This window comes from Ceratotherium simum, chromosome 39, assembly GCF_057802395.1.
Source record: "Ceratotherium simum simum isolate JZ-2026a chromosome 39, ASM5780239v1, whole genome shotgun sequence".
Lineage (NCBI taxonomy): Eukaryota > Metazoa > Chordata > Mammalia > Perissodactyla > Rhinocerotidae > Ceratotherium > Ceratotherium simum.
Window position 1 is genome coordinate 8,410,725 of NC_141938.1, and position 21,771 is coordinate 8,432,495.

A 21,771-nucleotide genomic window follows, 5' to 3' on the forward strand; every position below is an offset into this window, starting at 1 on the left:
AATTGAATAAACAGATGCGGTTCTGAAGGGGCGGTCAGTGACATTGTCTCCTGACCCCAGTTGATTGGTCCAAGGTGGGAAGAGCACATGATTGTGTCAATCACAATCCATCTCTGAGATTTTTTTTCTCAAATGAGAAGCTAAAATAAATCCAGTTTCTCTTTAATACTGAAGCAACTAAAAAAGTGCTTCACTAACACGAGGTGTGAGTTGTGAGAGCTGCTGGTTTCTGTGTCTCATCTATTTACAAGTAGTCGGGCTGAGAAAATAAAGCTGATAATCTGAAAGAAAATTCTTGTAGTGTTTGAGACCCTGTACCCAGTTGTGTCAGTGTCCATCTGAGCCTCTGTTCAGCTGTGAACAGATGAATCAGGAAATTCTTTTCCATCACTTGTCAGCAAAGCAAACCTGAATAGTGCACCCTTATATTTAGATCAGCCAGGACCGTGAGATGATCATGCCCAATGAAAATCAGCAAGGAGTGCCAGACGCACCATCCACCTTCTCAGCCCAAGGCATTACCCATCAATTTTTGGCAAATTCTAACTCACACATCTCCCACGGCAAGCCGAACAATAGCTGCCCAAAGACGTTCATGTACTAATCTCCAGAATTTGTGAAGATGTTACCTTAAGATGATGAAAGGTATTTTGCAAGTGTAATTAAGTAAAATATCTTGAGATGGGAAATTTATCCTGGATTATCTGGGTAGGCTCAATGTCGTTACAGGGGTCCTTATTAGAGGAAGCCAGGAGCGATACAGAGAGATTTGAAGATGTTCTACTGTTGACTTTGAAGAGAGAGGAAGGAACCAAAAGCCAAGGAATGCAGGGAGCCTCTAGAATTTGGAAAAGGCAAATAAACAGATTTGCCTCTAGAGTCTTCAAAAGGAAAGTAGCCCTGCTGATACATTTTAGACTTCAGATTTCCAAACCTATAAGGTAAATTTTTCTTGCGTTAAGCCACTCAGCTTATGGTAATTTGTAGGAAATTTGTAGAAATTTCCTATTTGTAGGAAATAGGAAAATAATACACCTCTCTTCCAAAATCTGCCTCTCTTCTTGCCACTGGCTTAGATCAGTCTCTCCCCTGGACTACTTCCACAGCCTCCTAACTGTTCCTTCTCCTTCCAGTTTCTCCCACTCATAGCAATCTGAAATTCCTCATATTATATGTGTGAATACAGCATGGCCCTGGTGCTCAATTGCTTTTAAAATCCTTAATATGTCAAACTACGCTCTCAATAATCTGCCCTCCATCTACATATCTAGGCTATTTCTAACAACTCAGTCATAGGTTCCATACATCCTCCTGAAATGACTTACTCTTGAATTTCTCCATGCTTATGTGCATGTGGTTCCTTCTTTCTCTAGATCCCACTGTCTTATCCTCTCTGCTTCCAACCCAAACCCATTCTCCAATTAAATTTCTATGGATTAGATGTTACTCAGTGCTCAAGTACATTCTCCCATTAGAACTTTCTCCTGAATCCCAAGTGTTGGCCAAGATGTGGGAAAACTGGAACCTTCATTCAGTGCTGATGAAAATGTAAAATGGTGAAGCCACTTTGCAAACATTTTGGCAGTTTCTTAAGCAACAAACATAAATTTACAACATAGCCAAGTACTTACACTCTGCATTATCTACCCAAGAGAAATAAAAACACATGTGAACACAGAGACATGTATGCAAGTGTTCATAATAACCCAAACTGGAAATATCCAAATACCTGTCAATTGGTAAGTGGATAAACAGAATATGATATATCCACACATTTGAATACTATTCTGCAATTATAAGAAACAAAACACTGATATGTGTCTCTACGTGGATTACCCTCAAAACCATTATGCTAGATGAAAGAAGCCAGATACAAAAGATCACATATTGTGTGATTCCATTTATATAACATATCTAGAAAAGACCAATTTATAGAGACAGAAAGTAGATAAGTGATTGCCTAGGATGGAGGCAGGAGTGGGAATAAAGTGTAAATGGGCACAAGGTAACTTTTTGGGATGACACAAATGTTCTAAAACTGAATTATTATGATGGTTGCATAACTATAAATTTATTGATATTATTGAATTACATTTTCAATGGGAAAATTTCATGGTATGTTAATTAAATATCAGTGAATCTGTAAAATCAACTTTGTAAAGTTTTCTCTGGAATTACTTGAGCTAATTCAACAGTTTTACCTCTGTTTTCAGCATGCTCTATGGCACCCAAGTATTATTATATTCACCACTCTGTGTTGCAATCCTGGCTACCTCTTTGGGCCCCTCTTCAATTTGTATACAGTAGGAAAAAATACCCACTGGATTAAAATTAACAGAATCAAAGTGAATGAAAGCCACATCAAATAGGTTTTTCCTCACTAACAAATTATGTTTTTTCTGGAACATGAAGATTTTCTAGATACGCAATTCTTGGTTTCTTCATTTCTTCTTTTCCCAAAAGTCCAAAGTTCCATTCATGACATTGTTTTGATACCCTTCACAGCTTGTATCACCTGTTTTGGATTTTTCCCCCAGAAGCAGACACTGAGCGAAGGATTCATATGCAAGCACTTTATTGGAAGGAGTAGTAAACATGGAACACGGGTTAGAGAGAGAAGTGATATAGGGAAGAAAATGCACCCAATAAAGCTTACCTGACGTCAGCTCCCACAATAACTGAGCAGAGTTTTCATCCTGTATGGAAATCATGGAAAATGGCACAAAATCTGGACTTCAAAATGATCCCAGCAAAGGGGTGAAGGAGATGGTATACCCTCCACCTCTCCATCAAGAGCTGTTTCTGGTGGGCATAATTCCCTGTCACTTCTGCCGTCATACAATGGGAAAAGCATGTTCCACCTGCTGTGAACTATTGACAGTCAGGTAATCATGCAATGGAGATGGTGAAAAGATCCCACGGAACGTGGGAGAAATGCTGACAGCTTCTACTACTTCACCCTTCACTGAAGACTCAGTTCTTTCAATATTCTTCTCAAAAAGTGACCTAAGTTCTGAATGCATTCCACCAGTGTGTCACTATCATTCCTGATGGCACCTCCAGGGAGTATCTTCCTCCCAAAATAAACCATGGGAGAGGAAACGTCTTACTCTATTATATTCAGTATTAAGTGTTTTGGGATCTTGGGGTGTGCAGTAAAACTGAAATGATGAGAAATAAGAGTCCAATAACACAGGAAAGAAGAGGAAGAAAAGAAAGAAGCAGGAAGGGAGGCAACGTGTGAAGTGATATCTCAGAGTTGTCCTATGTAATATATTCCTATGAATCACCTGGAGAAAGTAGCTTTCAAATCTAGATTCCTACTCTTGAGGCTGGAAATCACATCACTGTTTTCGTGAAAAGTATGATAGCAGAGTTAGAACGTGGGCTCAGTGTCAGATTTCCAGATTAGAGTCCATCCCAATTTCAATCTCTTTCTCTGAAATATGGAGTAAATGAGAAAAAAAATCTCAAGGAAATGTTGTCAGGATTACTTAAAATGGTACAGGTAAAGGAACAGGAAGAGAAGTAATATGGCCAGCACATTGGCCATGACTATTGTATGATTTTCATTCCATTTCTTTCAGGAAAAACAAACACACAATCAAATTAAAGTGAAGATATCAACAATTGAGAAGACAATTTTTGGGGGAAACGATGCAATCACATGATATAAGTGCTTCGTTCCTAATGTTGGCAATCTCAGGAATGGCTGTAAGAAAGCTGACCAAAGATAGAGTTTCATGGTCTACAAATAGGGAAGAAAAGTCAAAAAGGAATGACTGAGGAAGTTACTGAGGAGAAACTACACAAAAACAAATAAAAGGACAGTCATAGGTGCTTTGGGATTGGAAGAAATGAAGCATGTCTTTTAGGGGAGAAAAAGAACAAGGAGTTTAAATTCATAATATTTGCTTTGGGCCCCAGCATGTTCACTTTGTTCTGAGGCCAGTGACCCATGACAGACAAGAGGCAGCATGGTGGAGGAGCCTTCCCAGGGCCCCCTTTAAATCCTTGTTCCTCAGGCTGTAGATGAAGGGGTTCAGCATGGGGGTGACCACAGTGTACATCACTGAGGCAATCGAGCTTTTGTGGGAAGAATGGGTCACAGCAGAACTGAAGTAGACACCCAGGCTTGTCCCGTAGTACAAGGAGACCGCAGAGAGGTGAGACCCACAGGTGGAAAATGCTTTATATTTTCCTCCTGCTGAGGAGATTCTCATTATAGAGGAGACAATTTGAGAGTAAGAGAAGAGGATTCCAGTGAGAGGAAATACACCCAGGAGTACAGTTGCCACATATATGGTGATGTTAATGAAGAGAGTGTCAGAGCAGGCTGATTTGAGAACTTGAGCCAGCTCACAGAAGAAATGTGGAATTTCAGTACCTATGCAGAAGGTCAGCTGCCTCAATAGTAGAATGTGAAGCAGGGAGACCCAGAAAATGATAAACCAGCACATCAGAACCAGGAGGACACAGAGGTGTGGGTTCATGATGACCATGTAGTGCAGCGGGTGGCAGATGGCCACAAACCGGTCATAGGCCATCACAGTCAGGAGCAAACCGTCCAGTAAAGCAAAAGTTATAAAAAAATAGAGCTGAGTGAAGCATCCTATGTAGGAGATGTCTTTTCTCTGTGCCTGGATGTTCACCAGCATCTTCGGGACAGTGGTGGAGATGATGCAGATGTCAAGAACAGATAGATTGGAGAGGAAGAAATACATGGGAGTGTGGAGATGGGTGTCAGAGATGATGGTCAAGGTGATGAGGAGGTTCCCAAGAATGGTGACTAGGTACATGGACAGCAACACTCCAAAGAGAAGCTGTTGAAGTTCAGGATCCTCTGAGAGGCCCAGTAGGAGGAATTCTGATACTTCTGTGTGGTTTCCTGCTTCCATCGAGCTGGTGTGTCTGCTGGAGAAGGAGGCAAAAGCAATGTTCAGTGAACATCCAACTGGCTTCTGAGCTGGTCAGCACCTCTTGATTCCACCTTTAGGTGGACAAACTTCACTCTCTGTTGAGTCTTTCCAATGACAGTGATTCACTAAGTCAAGTGGGAGCCCATTTCCTTTGGAAATGTAATTATTTAGCCTTATTGAAATTTAGCAGAAATCTCTTTTTTTCTCCTATACACTGATTCTAATTCCATTTGAGGCTATGGACATAAACCAATTTCTTCTATGATATGACCCTTCCAAAATAGTTCAAGTCATTTAGTATGTTTTCTCTGATAATCTCCATACTTTCTCCTTCAAATAGCTCTGATACTTATTAAGATGAGGGTTCTCAACTCAAATAACTTTAATTTTATGATTTGATGCTTCCTATCCATGTCATAGTTTACACTCAAGTGCCTTATTTATTTTATTTCTAAAAGTGTGGTTACTGCTTTTACCTTCTTTCTTGGGTTTAGAAATGCCTTTGTGCACAGTAGGATCTCAGTAAATGATAAGTATTATTATCATTATTATTATGTTCTCTTTATGACAATTATATTTGGTGTCTAACTCTCCCAAAGTACAGGACAGAGATGTGCTTTAGAAAATGGGATCTGGAGTGAGACTTCCTAGAATAGAAGTTTGCTCCACCAATTCACTACTGGTGTGACCTTGGCAAAGTTATTTAATCTCTCCTTGTGACAGATACCTCACCTCTACAATGGGAGTAGTAAATATTCCCTACGTTGTAAGACTGATGAGTGAATTAAATGAGATGATGCATGTAGTTTTTCATGTGGTTCCTGTGTCATACACTGGACACTTGATAAATGTGAGCTTCTGTTCTTAACATCACAACAAATCAGTCTTGTGTGACTATCATTATCATTATTCCTCTTAAACTGTGACAGTCACTCAAGATGGAATTCTGATCATTATACACACAACAGACCTGTTATCTCTTTTCACTGCCATGCAGCATTTCTAATTAATAAAGATCCCTATGGCTCCCTGTTTCAGAAACTGCCTGCCAGGTGGATTCTTTCCAGGAGAGAGAAAAGTATGTGAACAATAAAGATAAGAGGAGGGAACAAATCACAAAGCTTTAAAATAAAAAGCAAAGTGTGTGTTCTCATGTGTGCTCATGTGTACATGCTCAGAAGTGGGGAGTGTTGTACTAAAAATCAGCACAATTAATTGCAAAAAATATAGGTGATAGATATGATTTAAAAATATTCAAAACTTCTAGAAATCAAATCATCCTAAAATTTGCAAGGAAATTTAAGAAGTGATTATAAATGTCTACATGCTCCATGATAAAAATAAGGTCCCTGTTTTTAATGCCGAGAGATTCCTCATTAATTAAAGAGAGCAAAAGTCAGTGTAGACAAATTTAGTCTGGGTAGGTGGGTGAAGAAGTCTTTTTCTGAAATGTGAATATTTGAACTGTGAAATGAAGGATAGGTAAGCGTTAGCCAGGGGAAATAAGGAAAAGTCAAGAGTTTTGGGCTGAGAGAACTGAATTCTTGTTTAAACTGTGGGCCAGAGAGCTTGTGAATGAAGGGACTTGAGAGTTTAGTGAGATGGAAAACAGAGAGGGATGGTCAGGAGGACAGAGTCGGGGAGGCCCACAAGTCCAGCATCCTGTGCAATTCCTTGATGTGCATCTCATGTTGCTAATGTTATGTTTATTTGTGGGTCAGAGAATGTGACTCTTTTTGCTCACCATTGTCTTTCCAGGGAGTGCCATGGTGCCTGGCACATAGTAGGTGCTCAACACATACAAAGGTTACATGTATAATAAAGAATGAGACCAAGTGTCAACTATGACACAAAAAAGAAATCTTCAATCTCACATATGCCTGGATATAGACACAAAATTCAATATTAAAGTTAAATCAAATTTATTCACATCTATATTAAGAGAATAATCCATCCTGTATAAGTAATCCTTGTTCTATGAATGGGAAACTGGTGTAATACTAGGATGTTTGCTAAAATAATTCATCACAAAAATAGGCCAATGAGGAGAAATCACAACCATAATCACAATAGAAAATGCATTTGAGAAAATGTAACAGTCATCACTGTGGTTAGCAGCCAGGCAGGACAGAGCCTTTCGCTAAATGAGGAAACCAAGGACAATTTCTAAACCCAATAAAGAATGGTAGTTTTGGGGCCGCCCCCGTGGCATAAGCGGTTAAGTGCGCGTGCTCCGCTGCAGCAGCCCCGGGTTACATGGGCTGGGGTCCCATATAAAGTAGAGGAAGATGGGCACAGATGTTAATTCAAGGCCAGCCTTCCTCAGTAAAAAGAGGAGGATTGGCATCAGATGTTAGCTCAGGGCTGATCTTCCTCACAAAAAAACAAAAATGGTAGTTTTAAAAGTACAGCAAACAGGATATTCTACATCAAACGCTAAAATATCTGTGTTAAATTCATGAACAGACCAAGGCAGTCTACTCCAGTTTCAATCACTGGATTTTCTCCTCAACATTAAAAAGACATTGGTAAGATGAGAAAAGGAAACTGGGCTGAGTACCAAACATCAGAAATAATTACAGTAGACTATATCGTGATCATTCAAGTTAAACAAAAACAACAATCAATATAGAACTATTAAGTGCTATCAGTAAGGCAAACCCACTGCAAAAATTGTTAGGAAATAGAAAAATCCATTCACATATGGAATGAAGTAGACAATACCTCATGCATAATAGATCTCCAGTGAGTAGTCAGTGAATAAATGATTGAACTCAGGAAATCCAACAGGAGCCTACAATTACGGGAAAGAGTAGAGAAGAGGTGGGGATTCTCCAGAAAATAACTCTTAGCACAGAAAATCCATAGATTCCAAAAAGAGAGAGAAAGAAACAGAACAAGCACTGGAAAAGACTGGGCTCAGTGGAAACTAAAGTATCTTCAAAGTACAGAGACTTCACCACTGTAGACTAAATAAATGTGAGACCGTCTCAGTCTCATTACTCTAGAGGTAAACCCCAGCACCCACTTTCTCTCCTCTTTTTTTCTTGCTTCACCAGTCCTCATTGGATACACTGACCCTCTCTGATCATTAAGACTGAAGCTTTTTGTTCTCTGAGGTCTGTCCCTGGGAAGCCCAGTTGGTTTATTTGGCTAGGATCAGAGAGTTATTGGTAAGGGGCGACAGAAACATGGTTAAAGTTTCCAGAGTCTCAAGGGTTGAAATCTCAGAGCTCCTCATTATATAAATTGTTCTATTGACTTACTTTGTTCCAAATAATTCAGCTCCCTTGGGATGCAAAGATAAGAGAATGGGAAAATTTCAGCCAACATTGTGCCTGGCCAGCATCAAAGGTGGGAAATGGACTTTTTTCTTTCAAGGAGAGACTCTTCTTTCTTTGATTTGACTTAAAAATTACAAATTGTCCCTTATGGGAAATATAATTTCTACAAGAAGCAAAACCAGGAACCAACTTTCAATGATGTTCCCTTGAAGAATCCTGGGAGATTTTGTGAGTCACTTGGTCTCTGCAATGTCATGGAGGCAAAGAGATCTTTCTAAAGAAAAGCAGAGTGGCTAATAGTTTTGTTTTTGTTAAAAGGACTAACCAAGTGAGGACTGAAAAATATCTCTTGACATTTGCTGGTGACATGGAGGCCTCCACTGATATTAGGGAGGGCTCCATTTCTTATCTCTAAATGGAGGGGCAGGAGCAGAAATAATCCACGTAGAGTGGGCTGAAGAGTGTGTATTGAGATAACTTAGGTGATAAATATAAATCTTATATAAAGTTTGTTAGAGAAGGGGAGGGCAAGGTTAAAACACAATCTGAAGAGAGTAACAAATATGAGAGAGTTCAGAAATTTTTGTAGTGGAAAGTAAGGGAAAATGTTTAATTTCACAGAGAATGATCATATTTCACACAGACACTTGAATAGACAGGGAGTGCTGACTACATAATTCGCAGGATGCTGTATACACTATAAATCAACAAATCATAATGTGCTGTATCTCCAATTTAGAGAATACTTGAATCCATAAACCAAGGGTTGGAAGTAGAAGCAGCTCCATCTAACATCACTCCCATGAACCGCTTGGGGAGTTTTTCCTTCAGGTCTCCACAAATCTGGCCTCTGCAGGTTTAGAAATCTGACCTCTAAGGGAGTCACATTTTCAGAGACATGGCCAAAGTCCTATTAAACTTCAAGCTGTGCTGCTGCCTGGGACTTCAGGTCCCTCATGCCAAGAAGAGGAGTCACCATCCTGGCAGGTGTAATTGACCATGGTCATCAATGTCATTGTGTGACCATGGCCATGGGCATGCACTGGTACCTGCTGTGCTCAGTCAGTGGCTGGGAGCATCCCAGAAGCAACCTCAGTACAAACACAGTGGTGAATGCAGATGGCTGTTTGTCAGTAATGCTCTCACAGCAAGAGATCTGAGTGGTGTTGAGCTTGAGTGAGGCAGCTCCCTTTAGGGCTGAGGGCTATCAGCTGGCTGCACCCCATGCATCTGAAATAATAAACCCTTAATCCAGAAGGAGGATATAGGCAATGCAGCATGGCATTCACTAGAGTCCATCCCTTGACACACTTGTATCAACTTTTCTTTTGATTGAAAATCAATTGACATATAACATTATGTTATTTTCAGGTATACAACTTAATGATACAGTATTTGTATATGTTGGGAAATTATCACCACAATATAACAATATAGTCTATATAACGTCCATCACCACAGATAATTACAAGTGTTTTTCTTGTGACGAGAATTTTTAAATTCTATTCTAGTATCAACTTTCAAATATACAATACGATATTATTAACTCTAGTCACTGTTCTGTATATTACATCTTGTGACTTATAACACGAATTTGTACCTTTTTTTTTTTTTTTTTTGAGGAAGATCAGCCCTGAGCTAACATCTGTCAATCCTCCTCTATTTTTGCTGAGGAAGACGGGCCCTCGGCTAACATCCTTGCCCATCTTCCTCCACTTTATATAGGAGGCTGCCACAGCATGGCTTGACAAGTGGTGCGTTGGTGTGCACCCAGGATCTGAACCAGTGAACCCCGGGCCACCACAGCAGAGTGTGCACAATTAACTGCTTGTGCCACCGGGCTGGCCCCACGAATTTGTACCTTTTGACAACCTTCACCCATTCTTCCCTACTTTGTGACCACCAATCTGTTCTCTGCATCTGTAAGTTTGTTTTTTTGCTTGTTTGTTTGTTTGTTTTTAAGGCAATCTTGATAAGTATCTTAAAAAACAATACATCATAAGTCAACAATGCTCATCCCAGGAATTTAAATATGCTTCCATATTAGGATATCTATTTACATTCATTTATTGCGTAAATATATCAATACAAACGCTAGATGTTTAAAAACAATCAAATGTATTTGACAATTTTAACAGCCATTGCTGCAAATGGTGGGGTATGTGTGTGTGTGCGGATGCAGGCTCTTGAAAAAGGAAAATAAGGATATATCTTTCAGATGATAAATAATGTGCATTTTTCATGGGACATAATGTGTTTTTGAACATGGAAGCATTCAGAAGTGACAATTAATGAACATGCAAGGATTGCTGCTATGAACCGTATTTAATATTATTCTAATATTTCAAATAAATGCATAAGATGAAAAAGAAAGGGACATAAGCATTGTAAAGAAAAAGACAAATGTATGATTATTTGTGATAAGATTATGGAGGTGGAGAGCCCTCACATGTCTGAACATGCAGCCCCGTGTGGGTCCATTATCACGCATTTCAACAAATTCCCTACGGCAGTTGTTTTCAAACTTTAACCATGCGTAAGATCCTCCTAGATGGCTTACTAAACACAAATGGCTGGGCCTGTCCCTGGAGTTTCTGATTTAGTAGATCTGGGATGAAGGACAAGAATTTGCATGTCTACCAAGCTCCCAAGTGATGCTGATGCTCCTGGTCTGGAGACATTTGGAGACACACTTATTTGTGTCCCTTGTACTCTGATCTAATAAAAGATTTCCTCCACTGTTTACATCTCCCCTCCTGCACCACACCCGCAGCCTTTACTAGGACACACTGGCTCTTTCAGATGGCATCATGGAAACCCTGGGCGCCCTGGTTCTTTCTCCTACAGTGATTTTTCCATAGAAAGTGCTAGGAGATGTTCTAGGGAGGGAATTCATAACTTATATCTCTGGGAGGCCCAATATGGTTTGCCTTGGGTACAATGGAACATTATTTAAAGTTTCCAGAGTCTTGGGAGTTGAATTATAGACCTCCTCATTACATAAATTGTTCTATATTCCTTCTACTCTTTAAATGGTTAAGCTCCCTTGGGAGAGAATAGAGAGAAAGAGAGAGAATAGAAAGAGAATAGTAGAAACAAAAGTTTTGGCCACTTCATTTTCCCTGAAGATAGCTGTGGAGAGAGAGGAATTTCTTTCTTCCAATTATTCCTTCTAGTCTGGTACATGCAACATTTGCAGTCAACAAGATCATTCCTCTGGAGATTAAAAAAGTTCCTTCATCTTCCTTCAAGGGAGTCTCCCAGGGTTCCTTAAGATACTGCCCTAATTCTTGCCTCCTCTTCACAGGATTTAATTTCAAAGTTAGGAGTTTCTCCCTCAAGGGTGTGTTAATGTTACGAGGAGCCCAATAGACATGTGCCTCAGAGTCCCATTGTCACAAAAATGAAATGCATGAGGAAGGTCCCTATTTCCAGAAGGGGAATGCAACCATGAGTAATATTGTTACTGAAAAATCAAGCATTTGGAAGAATGGAAACATCCCTGAGAACATATTGGAAATATCACAGGAGGTTACTGCAGACCTCAGGGAGAGCAAATGTGATGGAAGTAGAAAGACTCTAAAAGAATTGGTTGAAGAGAGAGTGAACAGAGTTGAAATGGAAGTAACGAGTATAGACCAAATTCTCCAAAAGTTGGGAGCAATACCTAAAGGAGACTACGGCTCAATACTTGAGTTTCATTTTCTCTGAAAGACATGAGAATGTGGAGCATTCCCATGACATTGGAAATTATAACATTGCACACAGACATTGGAATATACAGGATAAAGAAAGTAACAGGGGTAGCATAATTTCCCCCAAAAGTTAGAAATAGATGGGCTTCAATGTTCAGATGGAGATTTTTAAGAGGCAGTCATTAATAAAATAATTATACAAATAAATATTTAATTACAATGGTGGCTAAGGCTGTGATGGATGGTATTGTGTCCAATGAGAGCATATACGAAGTGGGGCCCCATAACTGAGAACTGAAGGATCGTAGGTAGGATTCAGCCAAGCATCAGCTTGTCTGTCTAGCTCCTGATTCTCTCAACAGGAACTTCTCCCTCTTTCTGTACAGTTACTTGATTTATGCTGCCACCCGTGGAGACGGATGATCACCAGACCAACACATTTGACCTGTGAGATAATATTATCAATAGGATGTTCTGTTCACTCCTCACCTCACCTTTTCCAAGACTCAACTGATGTTTTATTCTTCCTAAAATATTGCTCTTCCTTTTATTCCCATACTGTGAAAGCTCCCACCATCAACTCTGGCACCCATGGAATGGTTCTACTACAGTCGGTCTCAATCAGGCTGCTTTAGACCCCTTCAGGAGAACTGGCAATATCTGGAGACATTTCTGGTGATCAAAACTCAGTGCTGGCATCTGGTGTATAGATGACAGGGATCTGTTAAAAATCATCCCATACACAAGACAGCCCCTACAACAAAGAATTATATAGACCAAAATGTCTATATTGTCGTGGGTTAGAAATCTTCATAAAGACAGTTGAGGACTAATGTTAAAATTTTTATCCGAAAAATCTGAGCCAGTGTTTATTATTTTATAATGATAGTGGAAATATTATATGAAAGACGTCACAATCTTTTTCCATTTATTTTGTGTTACTTCATCTTTTTTATTGTGGTTAAATTTATATAATATAAAATGTACGATTCCAACCATTTTTAAGTCTACAATTCTGTACCCTTGGCATTAAGTACATTCACATTGATGGGCAACTATTGCCACCATCTGTTTCAAGAAATTTTTCATTTTCCCAAACTAAAACTCTATCCACATTAAACACTAACTCCCCATCCTCCTCCCACAACTCCTGACACCTACCATTCTACTTTCTGACTCTATGAATTTGACTACTTTTGGTTCTTCATATGAGTGGAATCATATAACATTTATCTACTTAAAATATTTCAGTTTTGACATTTCAAAGCCTAAACTTCTGATGTCCCCATTCCTTCTCAAATTTGCTCCGCTCACAGCCCGCCCTGTCTCCTTAGATGCAATCCCATCCTTTCAGTTGTTCTGGCTCCAAATCCTGGAGCCATTCTTGTTTCCTCTCTTACTCTCACACTTACATCCTGCCTGGCAACAAATTATCTTGTCTCTACCTTCAAAATATAGCCCAACTGACCTCTTTTTATCCTTAAACTACCATCTCCTCGGTCCTAGCTACCTATGTTTCAACTTGCTTGATGGGTTCAGCTCCAGGCAGTATTCTTCACATACTACAATCCATTCTCAAACCGGCAGCTAGAATGACCTTTTAAATTCCTAATCATATCATGTATCTCCTCAAAACCCTGCAATGACTGCCTATGTTAGTCAGAGTAAATGAAGCAAAAGTCCTTTAATGGCAGAGAAAGCCTCACATGATCAGCCCCTGATACCTGTCCTCCTCTTCTACTGTGCTCCCCCTCACCCTCTCTGCTCTAGCCAATTTCCCCCAAGCCATCGTCCACCTCAGGGCCTTTGTATTAACCTACTTTCTGGCTGGGGCACTCTTTCTTCAGGTATGCACTCACCTAAGTCAGTCACCGTCTTCCCAAATGTAGCTTTCTCAATGATGTTTATTAGACCATCATTTATAACATGACCAGCTGCTCTCCCCACACTCTTGATCCTCTTTATTCTGTGGAGTTGAGCCTACACTAATGACTGACACGTAGTAAATACTTATTAAAAATAGGTTGATAAATTGAATCAGCAAATATGGTTCTGAAAGGGCTGCCAGTGACATTGCCTCCTAACCATGGTTGATTGGTCTAAGGTGGGAAGAGGACAAGATTGTGTCAATTATAATCCCTTTCTGAGATTTTTTTTACACAAGAGGAGCTAAAATAAATCCAGTTCCTCTTTAGTAGTGAAGCTGTGAGGTGTGAGTTGTGAGAGCTGCTGGTTTCTGTGTCTGTGTCCATGTGGGGATAGCTAGTCTGAGAAAAGAAAGCTGATAATCTGACAGGACATCCTCAGAGTATTTGAGCCCCTGTGTCCAGTGTCCAGTGGAGCCTCTGCTCACTTATGATCAGATGAATCAGGAAATTCTCTTCTATAACTTACCAACGAAAAAGACCTGTCTGTTCAGCCTTATCTTTACATGAGCCAAGACCATGACATGATCATGCCCAATGAAAATCAACAGAGAGTGTCGTGATAGACCCTCCACCTTCTCAGCTCAAGGCCTTATCAATCAATTGTTGGCAAATTCTAACACATGCACATATCTTGTGGTAGGTTGAATAATACACTCCAAAAGATGTCCCTATACTAATCTCTAGAACCTGTGACTGTGTTACCATAGATGGCAAAAGGCACTTTGCAAATATAATTAAGTTAAGGGTCTTGAGATGGAAACCATCCTGAACTGCCTGGTTGGTCTCAATGTAACACAAACATCCTTAGAAGAGGAAGGCAGCAGGGCTAGAGTGAGATTTGAAGAGGCTAATCTGTTGACTTTGAATGGAGGAAGGAGCCATGAGCCAATGAATGCAGGGGGCCTCTAGAATTTGGAAAAATATAGGGAAGCAGATTCTCCTCTAGAGCCTCCAGAAGGAAAACAAGCCTGCTTCTACATTTTAGATTTTTGACCTGCAGAATTGTAAGAATAATTTTGTGTCCTTTAGCCACTAGGCTTATGGCAATTTGTTTGCAGCAGCATTAGGTAACATACATCTTTCTTCCAAAATCTACCCATCTCATTACTGCTGGATTAGGTCAGGTCCACATCATCTCTCCCCTGGACTACTTCCACAGCCTCCTAACTGTTCCCTTTACCTCCAATTTTCTCTAATCAGGACAATTCTAAAGTCACCTTATTATATGTATGATTGCAGCATGGCTCTGATGCTCAACAGCTTATAAAATCCTTAGTATGTCGAATTTTACTCTCAATGATCTCTCCTCTATCTACATAGCCAATCCTATGTCTAATATTTCAGTTATAAATTCCATATGTCTTCCTGATATGCCTCACTCTTGAATGTCACCGAACCTACTCTCTAGTTAAATTTATACTCATTATTTCTTGTCCAACATTCAAGCATCTTCTCCTATTAAAAGTCTTTTCCTGATAAGCACATGTTGGCAGATGTGAGAAAACTGGAACCTTCATACTTTCCTGGTGGGAATGTAAATTGGTGCAGCCAATTGAGAAAATAATTTGCCATTTTTCTTCAAATTTAAACATAAATTTATCAAATAGAGCAGTAATTGCACTCCTAAGCATCTATGCAAGAGAAATGGAAATGCATGTCAATACAGAGACACATTCACAAATAAATATAGCGGCATTATTTATAATAACCCCAAACTGCAAATATCCAAATGTCCGTCAACTAGTAGCAGGATAAGCAAATGTGGTGTATACCTACAACAGAGTACTATTCTGTAATTAAAAGGAACAAAATATTGATACGTACTTCCACATGGCTTAGCCACAAAAACATGTGCTATGTAGAAAAGGGGAGATAAAAAGACCACATGATGGATGATTCCTTTTATGTAAAATATTTATAAAGAAGCAAATTTATGGAGACAGAAAGTGATAAGTGGTTTCCCAGGGCTGAGGTGGGAATAGGAATTAACTGCAAATGACACAAGGGTACTTTTTGAGGTGATAGATATATTCTAAAACTAAATTGTGGTAATAATTGCATAACTCTATAAATGTACTAAAATCATTGAATTTCAAGTATCAGGGGTGAATTTCATGTATGTAAATTATACTTTAGTAAAAACATTAAAAAATAAATGTCTCTGGGGCCAGCCCGGTGGCATAGTGGTTAAGTTCACACGATCTGCTTCACCGGCCCAGAGTTCGGCGGGTCAAATCCTGGGCTCGGACCTACTGACTGTTCATCAAACCATACTGAGGTGGCATCCCATATACGAGATCCAGAATTCTATAACTACGATATACAACTACATACTGGGGCTTTGGGGAGAAAAAAGAAAAAGAGGAAGTTTGGCAACATATGTTAGTGCAGAGCCAATATTCCTCAAAAAAAAAAAAAAAAGAAATTTCTAAAGAGCTTTTCCTGGAATTACTCAAGGTCAGTTGAAAATTTTTACCTTTGTTTTCCACAGGATCTATTACACAAGAATATTATTATGCTCACCCCTCTGAATTGCAATCGTTTGTGTCTCTTTGGTTCCCTCCTTGATTTGTACACAGTAGACAATAAATGCACATTGGATTAAACTTAATGGAATCAATTTGAATTGAAGCCACATAAAATAAGTCTTTCACTTCTAGCAAATTGCATTGTTCAGTAATTTTGCAGTACTGAATATGTCTCCAATAATTAGTTCCTTTTTTTGCTCTCAGAGTCCCTAAATCCTTTCATGATATTGTCTTTATACATCAGAATCTTTATCACCTGCGTTAGTTTCAGTTTCGACAGAAGCAGATATTAAGCCTAGGATTCATATACAAGTACTTTATTGGAAGGTGCAACAAATAGATAGGAGACAGGAGAAGTGGAGACAAGAAAGAAAATACATCCAATAAAGCCTGCATTGTCAGCTACCACAGGAAATGAGCAGTTTCATCCTGTGAGGAAATTCTGGAAAACGATACACAATCTACCTCAGAATTATTCCAGGTAAAAAGTGAAGGAGATGGCATACCCTGCACCTCTCCTTCAAGAACTGTCTCTGATACAGGAGCATAATTCTGTGTCATTTCTGCCACTACCTATTGGGCAAAATAGGGTCCAGTTTGTGTTGGCCATTGGCAGTCATGCGATGGAGATGGTAAGACAATTCCAGAGAACGTGTATGAGTATCAACAGCTTCTACTACTCCATCCTTCCCTGCAGACTCAATTCCATCAACATCCCTCTCAAAAAGTGAACTATGTTTTCATCACCTTCCACACGTGTGTAACGACAATTGTGATTGCACCTGCAGAGAGCCCCTCCAAAAATTAAACCATGTGAGAAAACAATTGTGATTCAATTGTATCCATTATTACATGTTTTAAGATCTTGGAGGGTGTATCTCAAAATTTCAACAGTGGGAAATAAAAGTCAAATAAAAGAAGGTAATTCAGAAAGTAAGGAAGGAAGGATCACAAAGAATGAAGCAACACCTCAGATACCAATACCTATTATTATTAGTATGAATCATCTGAAAAAAACAGTTTTTAAATTTACATTCCTACTTTGAAGTTGAAAATCACATCACTGTTCTTATGAAACATAGGATAGCAAAGTCAGTGTCAGATAGCCAAGTTAGAGTCCAACTCAACCTCAATCTATTCTTTTGAAAGGTGGAGTGAATGAGAGAGAATATCTCAAAGAAATGGTTTCAGGATGAAATAAAGTCATGCATGTGAAGCATGTATGTGGTAAGCACTCGTGACTGAAATATAATTTTCAATACATTTGTTCTGGAAAAACAAGCCTACAACTAAATGAAGGTATCGAATATCAACTTTTGAGAGGATTGTTTTGGGGAAAACCATGTCAGCACTTCATACGATAAGTGCTTTAAGTCGAAAGTTAGAAATCTTATGAATGACTGCAAGGCAGTTGAACAACACGGAACTTTATAGGCAGTGTATAAACAAGAAAAGTCAAGGAGAATTTACTGTGGATGTTGTTGAAGAGAAATGAATACCAAAACCAATTAAAGCGGAATTAGGAATTGAAGAAATCGAGCATATCTTTTAGGGGAGAAAAAAACCAGGAGATTGAAAGGTGCAACATTTGTCTTGGGACCCACCGTGTCCACTAAATTCTGAGGCCAGTGACCCATGACAGACAGGAGGCTGCCCAGCTGAGGAGCCTTGCCAGGGTTCCCTTCACATCCTTGTTTCCCAGGCTGTAGATGAATGGGTTCAGCATGGGGGTGACCATGGTGTACATCACTGAGGCAATCGAGCTTCTCTGGGAAGAATGGGTCACAGCAGAACTCAGGTAGACCCACAGCCCTGCCCCATAGAACAAGGAGACCACAGAGAGGTGAGACCCACAGGTGGAAAATGCTTTATACTTGCCCTTAATGGAGACTATCCTCATTAAGGAGGAGACAATCTGTGAGTAAGAAAAAAGGATTCCTGTGAGTGGAAATACAGCCAGCAGAGCAGTGGCCACAAACAAGGAGATGTTATTAATGAGGATGTCAGAGCAGGCTAATTTGAGAACCTGAGACAGTTCACAGAAGAAATGTGGGATTTCAGTGCCTATACAGAAGGTCAGTCTCATCATCAGTAGAATATGAAACAGGGAGACCCAGGAGATGGTGAGCCAAGACATCAGAACCAGGAGGCCATACAGGTGTGGGTTCATGATGATTGTGTAGTGCAGGGAATGGCATATGGCCACAAACCGGTCATAGGTCATCACGGTCAGGAGACAATTGTCCAGTCCAGCAAACATCGTAAAGAAATACACCCGAGTGAGACACCCTATGTAGGAGATGTCTTTGCTGTGTGCCTGGATGTTCAGAAGCATTTTCGGGATGGTGGTGGAGATGAAGCAATGTCTATGAATGACAGGTTGGAGAGGAAGAAGTACACTGGGGTGTGGAGCTGGGAGTCAGAGCTGATGGCCAGGATGATGAGCAGGTTCCCAAGCACGGTAACCAGGTATGTGGATAGGAACACTCCAAAGAGTAGGGGATGCAGTTCAGGATCCTCTGAGAGACCCAGGAGGAGGAATTCTGATACTTCTGTGTGGTTTCCTGCTTCCATGGAGCTGGTGCATCTTCTGGAGGAGGAGGCAAAAACAAGGTCCAATGGACATTCAACTGGCAGATCAGTTAGTCAGCATCTCTTGATTCCACATTTTGGTAGACAAGCTTCACCCTCTGTGGAGTCCTTCCAATAACAGTCATTCAATTGGTCAAGTGGTAGCCTATTTCCATTTTAATTATGTGTGATCATTCAGACTTTCTTTAATATAGCAGAAATCTCTCTCTTTTTGTCTCCTACTCACTGGTTCTAATTCTTTTATTCAAATCTATGGACATAAACCAATTCCTTCTTTGATACAACTCTTACAACATAATTGAAGTCATTTAAGGTCTTTTCTTTAGCAATGTCCATAGTTACTTCTTTCTAATAACTACATAATAGTGATTAAAACATGGGTTTTCAACTCAAACAACCTTAATACTATGACCCGACGCTTCCTATTGATGTCCCAGTTAACCCTCATGTGTCTTGTTTTTTTTCTTTCTAGAAATGTGCTTATTGCTATTAGCTTTTTTCAAAAGTTTAGACATACCTTTATGGACAGTAGAATCTTGAAAAATGACGGCCATCATCATCATTAACCTGTTCCTTGTATGACAATTATTTTTGACATAAAACTCTACCAAAGTACTGTATAAAGATTTGATTTAGAAAATAGGATTTTAATTAGACTTCAGGGAACAGAATTTTGGTCCACCAATTTACTATCGGCGTGACCTTGAGGAAGTTATTTAATCTCTCCTAGGTGCAGATACCTCTCCTATACAATGGGAGAAGTAAAGATTCCCTACATTGCAAATCTGATGAGTGAATTAAATGAGATGACACTTGTAGTTTTTTTTGTGTGTGTGAGGAATATTGGCCCTGCACTCACATCTGTTGCCAATCTTCCTTATTTTTTCTTTTTTCTCCCCAAAGCCCCAGTACCTGGTTGTGTATCATAGTCGTAGAGTTGTACTCTTCTATGTGGGATGCCGCCTCAGCACGGATTGATGAGTGGTGAGTATGTCCGTGCCCAGGATCCGAACCAGCAAACACCAGGTAGCTGAAATGAAACGTGCGATCTTAACTGCTATGACACTGGGCAGGCCCCTGATGCATGAAATTTTTCTAGTGTGGTTTCTGTGACATACAGTGGACACTTGACAATTGCGAGCCCTGTTCTTAACATCACAAAAAATGTTTGTTGCATGGCCATCATTTCTCAATATTCCCTTTAAAGTAGGGAAGTCATTAAGGATGGAATTCTGATCATTATAAACAAAACAGCTCTGTTATGTCTTTCAATGACCATGCAGCACTTCTGTTTACTGAAGATCCTTATGGCTCCTCCTTTCAGAGACGGCCTACCAGATGGACTCGTCCAAGGAGAGGAAAGAACATGTGAACTATATAGATAAGAGAGGGAACAAATCACAAAACCATTAAAATAATGTTCATAGCAGGTGTGAGCGTGTTTGCTCATGTGTACATGCTCAGAAGAGAGGATGTGTTATATTAAAAATCAGTGCCGTTAATTTCAAGAAAGATATGGTTGATAGATTTGATAACAAATATTCAAAGCTTCTATAAATAAAATCTTCATAAAAATTGACAGGCAAATTTAAGATTTAATAATAAATGTTTACGTTCTCCATGACTGAAAAAGGTCAGTGTCGTTGAATGTCTAGAGAATGATAGGTAACTAAAGAGAGAGAAAAGTTATTGAGGAACAATTTAGTCTGGGGAGGTAGGTGGAAAGGCTTCTCTGAAACATGAATATTTGAGCTGTGAGAGGAAGGATGAGTAATTGTTATCCAGGGGAAATAAGGCAAGCACTTTGGGCTCAGAAAACAGAATTCACAGTTTCCTTGTGGGTTGGAGAGCTTGGGAATGGAAGGGATTTGAAAGGCCAGTGAGATGGAGAACAGAGAGTGAGGGTCAAACTTCAAGCTTACATATGACTGAAAGTAGACACAAAATTGAATAGTAAAGTGAAGTATAATGCATTCACATCTATTTTAAGAGAATAATATATCATGAATTAGTAATACATATTCTAGGAATGGGAAGATGGTTTAATACTATATTAGTTTACACCATTCATCACAAAAATAGGTCAATGAAGAGAAATCATAACCATTATCACAGTAGAAAATGCATTTGAGGAAATATAACAGCCGTTACTGTGCTTAGTAGCCAGGACAGAGTCTCTCGCTAAATGAGAAAACCAAGGACAATTTCTTACCCAATAAAGAATGGTTGTTTTATAACTACAGCCAACAGGATCACTTACATTAAAACACGAAAGTATTTGTGTAAATTCATGAACAGACCAAGGCAGTGTACTCCAACTTCAATCACATGATAGTCTCCTGAACATTTAAAGAGATTGGTAATATGAGAAAAGGAAATTGTTTCTGAGTACTGAATATAGAAATAATTACATTATTTGTAGATGACATTGTGGACTCTGAGGTGAAAGAACAACAATCAATACAGAACTATTAAGTGCCATCAGTGAGTTGTATCTGCTGCAAAAATAGTTAGGGAGTATAATAGAGAAATCCTATCACATGAGGCATAAAATAGAAAATACCTGGTGCATAATAGATCTCCAGTGAGTAGATTGTGAATAAACAATTGGACATAGGAAATCTAAAAGGCACCTACAATTTATGAGGAAGAGTAGAGAAGAGGTGAAGACTCTCCAGAAAACAACTCTTATCGGAGAAAGGCTCTAGATTCACAAAAAAGAGAGAAAGAAACAGTACAAGTGCTGCAAAAGACTGAATTCAGTGGAAACTGAAGCACCATCAAAGTACAGATACTTCACCATTGTAGACTAAATAAATATAGGA

General features: G+C 39.3%; 1 protein-coding gene and 1 pseudogene across 1 annotated transcript; both read right to left on the reverse strand.

Annotated features, from left to right (window-relative positions):
- Nucleotides 1–3,932: 3,932 nt before the first annotated feature.
- Nucleotides 3,933–4,898, reverse strand: LOC101396218 (olfactory receptor 7D4-like). Its single transcript, XM_087425282.1, has one exon. It carries the CDS (start codon nucleotides 4,896–4,898, stop codon nucleotides 3,933–3,935), a length of 966 nt encoding a protein of 321 aa, XP_087281408.1.
- A 13,068-nt stretch (nucleotides 4,899–17,966) lies between these two features.
- Nucleotides 17,967–18,928, reverse strand: LOC101395954 (olfactory receptor 7D4-like; annotated as a pseudogene).
- Nucleotides 18,929–21,771: the final 2,843 nt, after the last annotated feature.

Bases quoted from the DNA above. Each gene is read 5' to 3' on its own strand.
- LOC101396218 (XM_087425282.1), bottom strand. From the start codon at position 4,898: ATGGAAGCAGGAAACCACACAGAAGTATCAGAATTCCTCCTACTGGGC.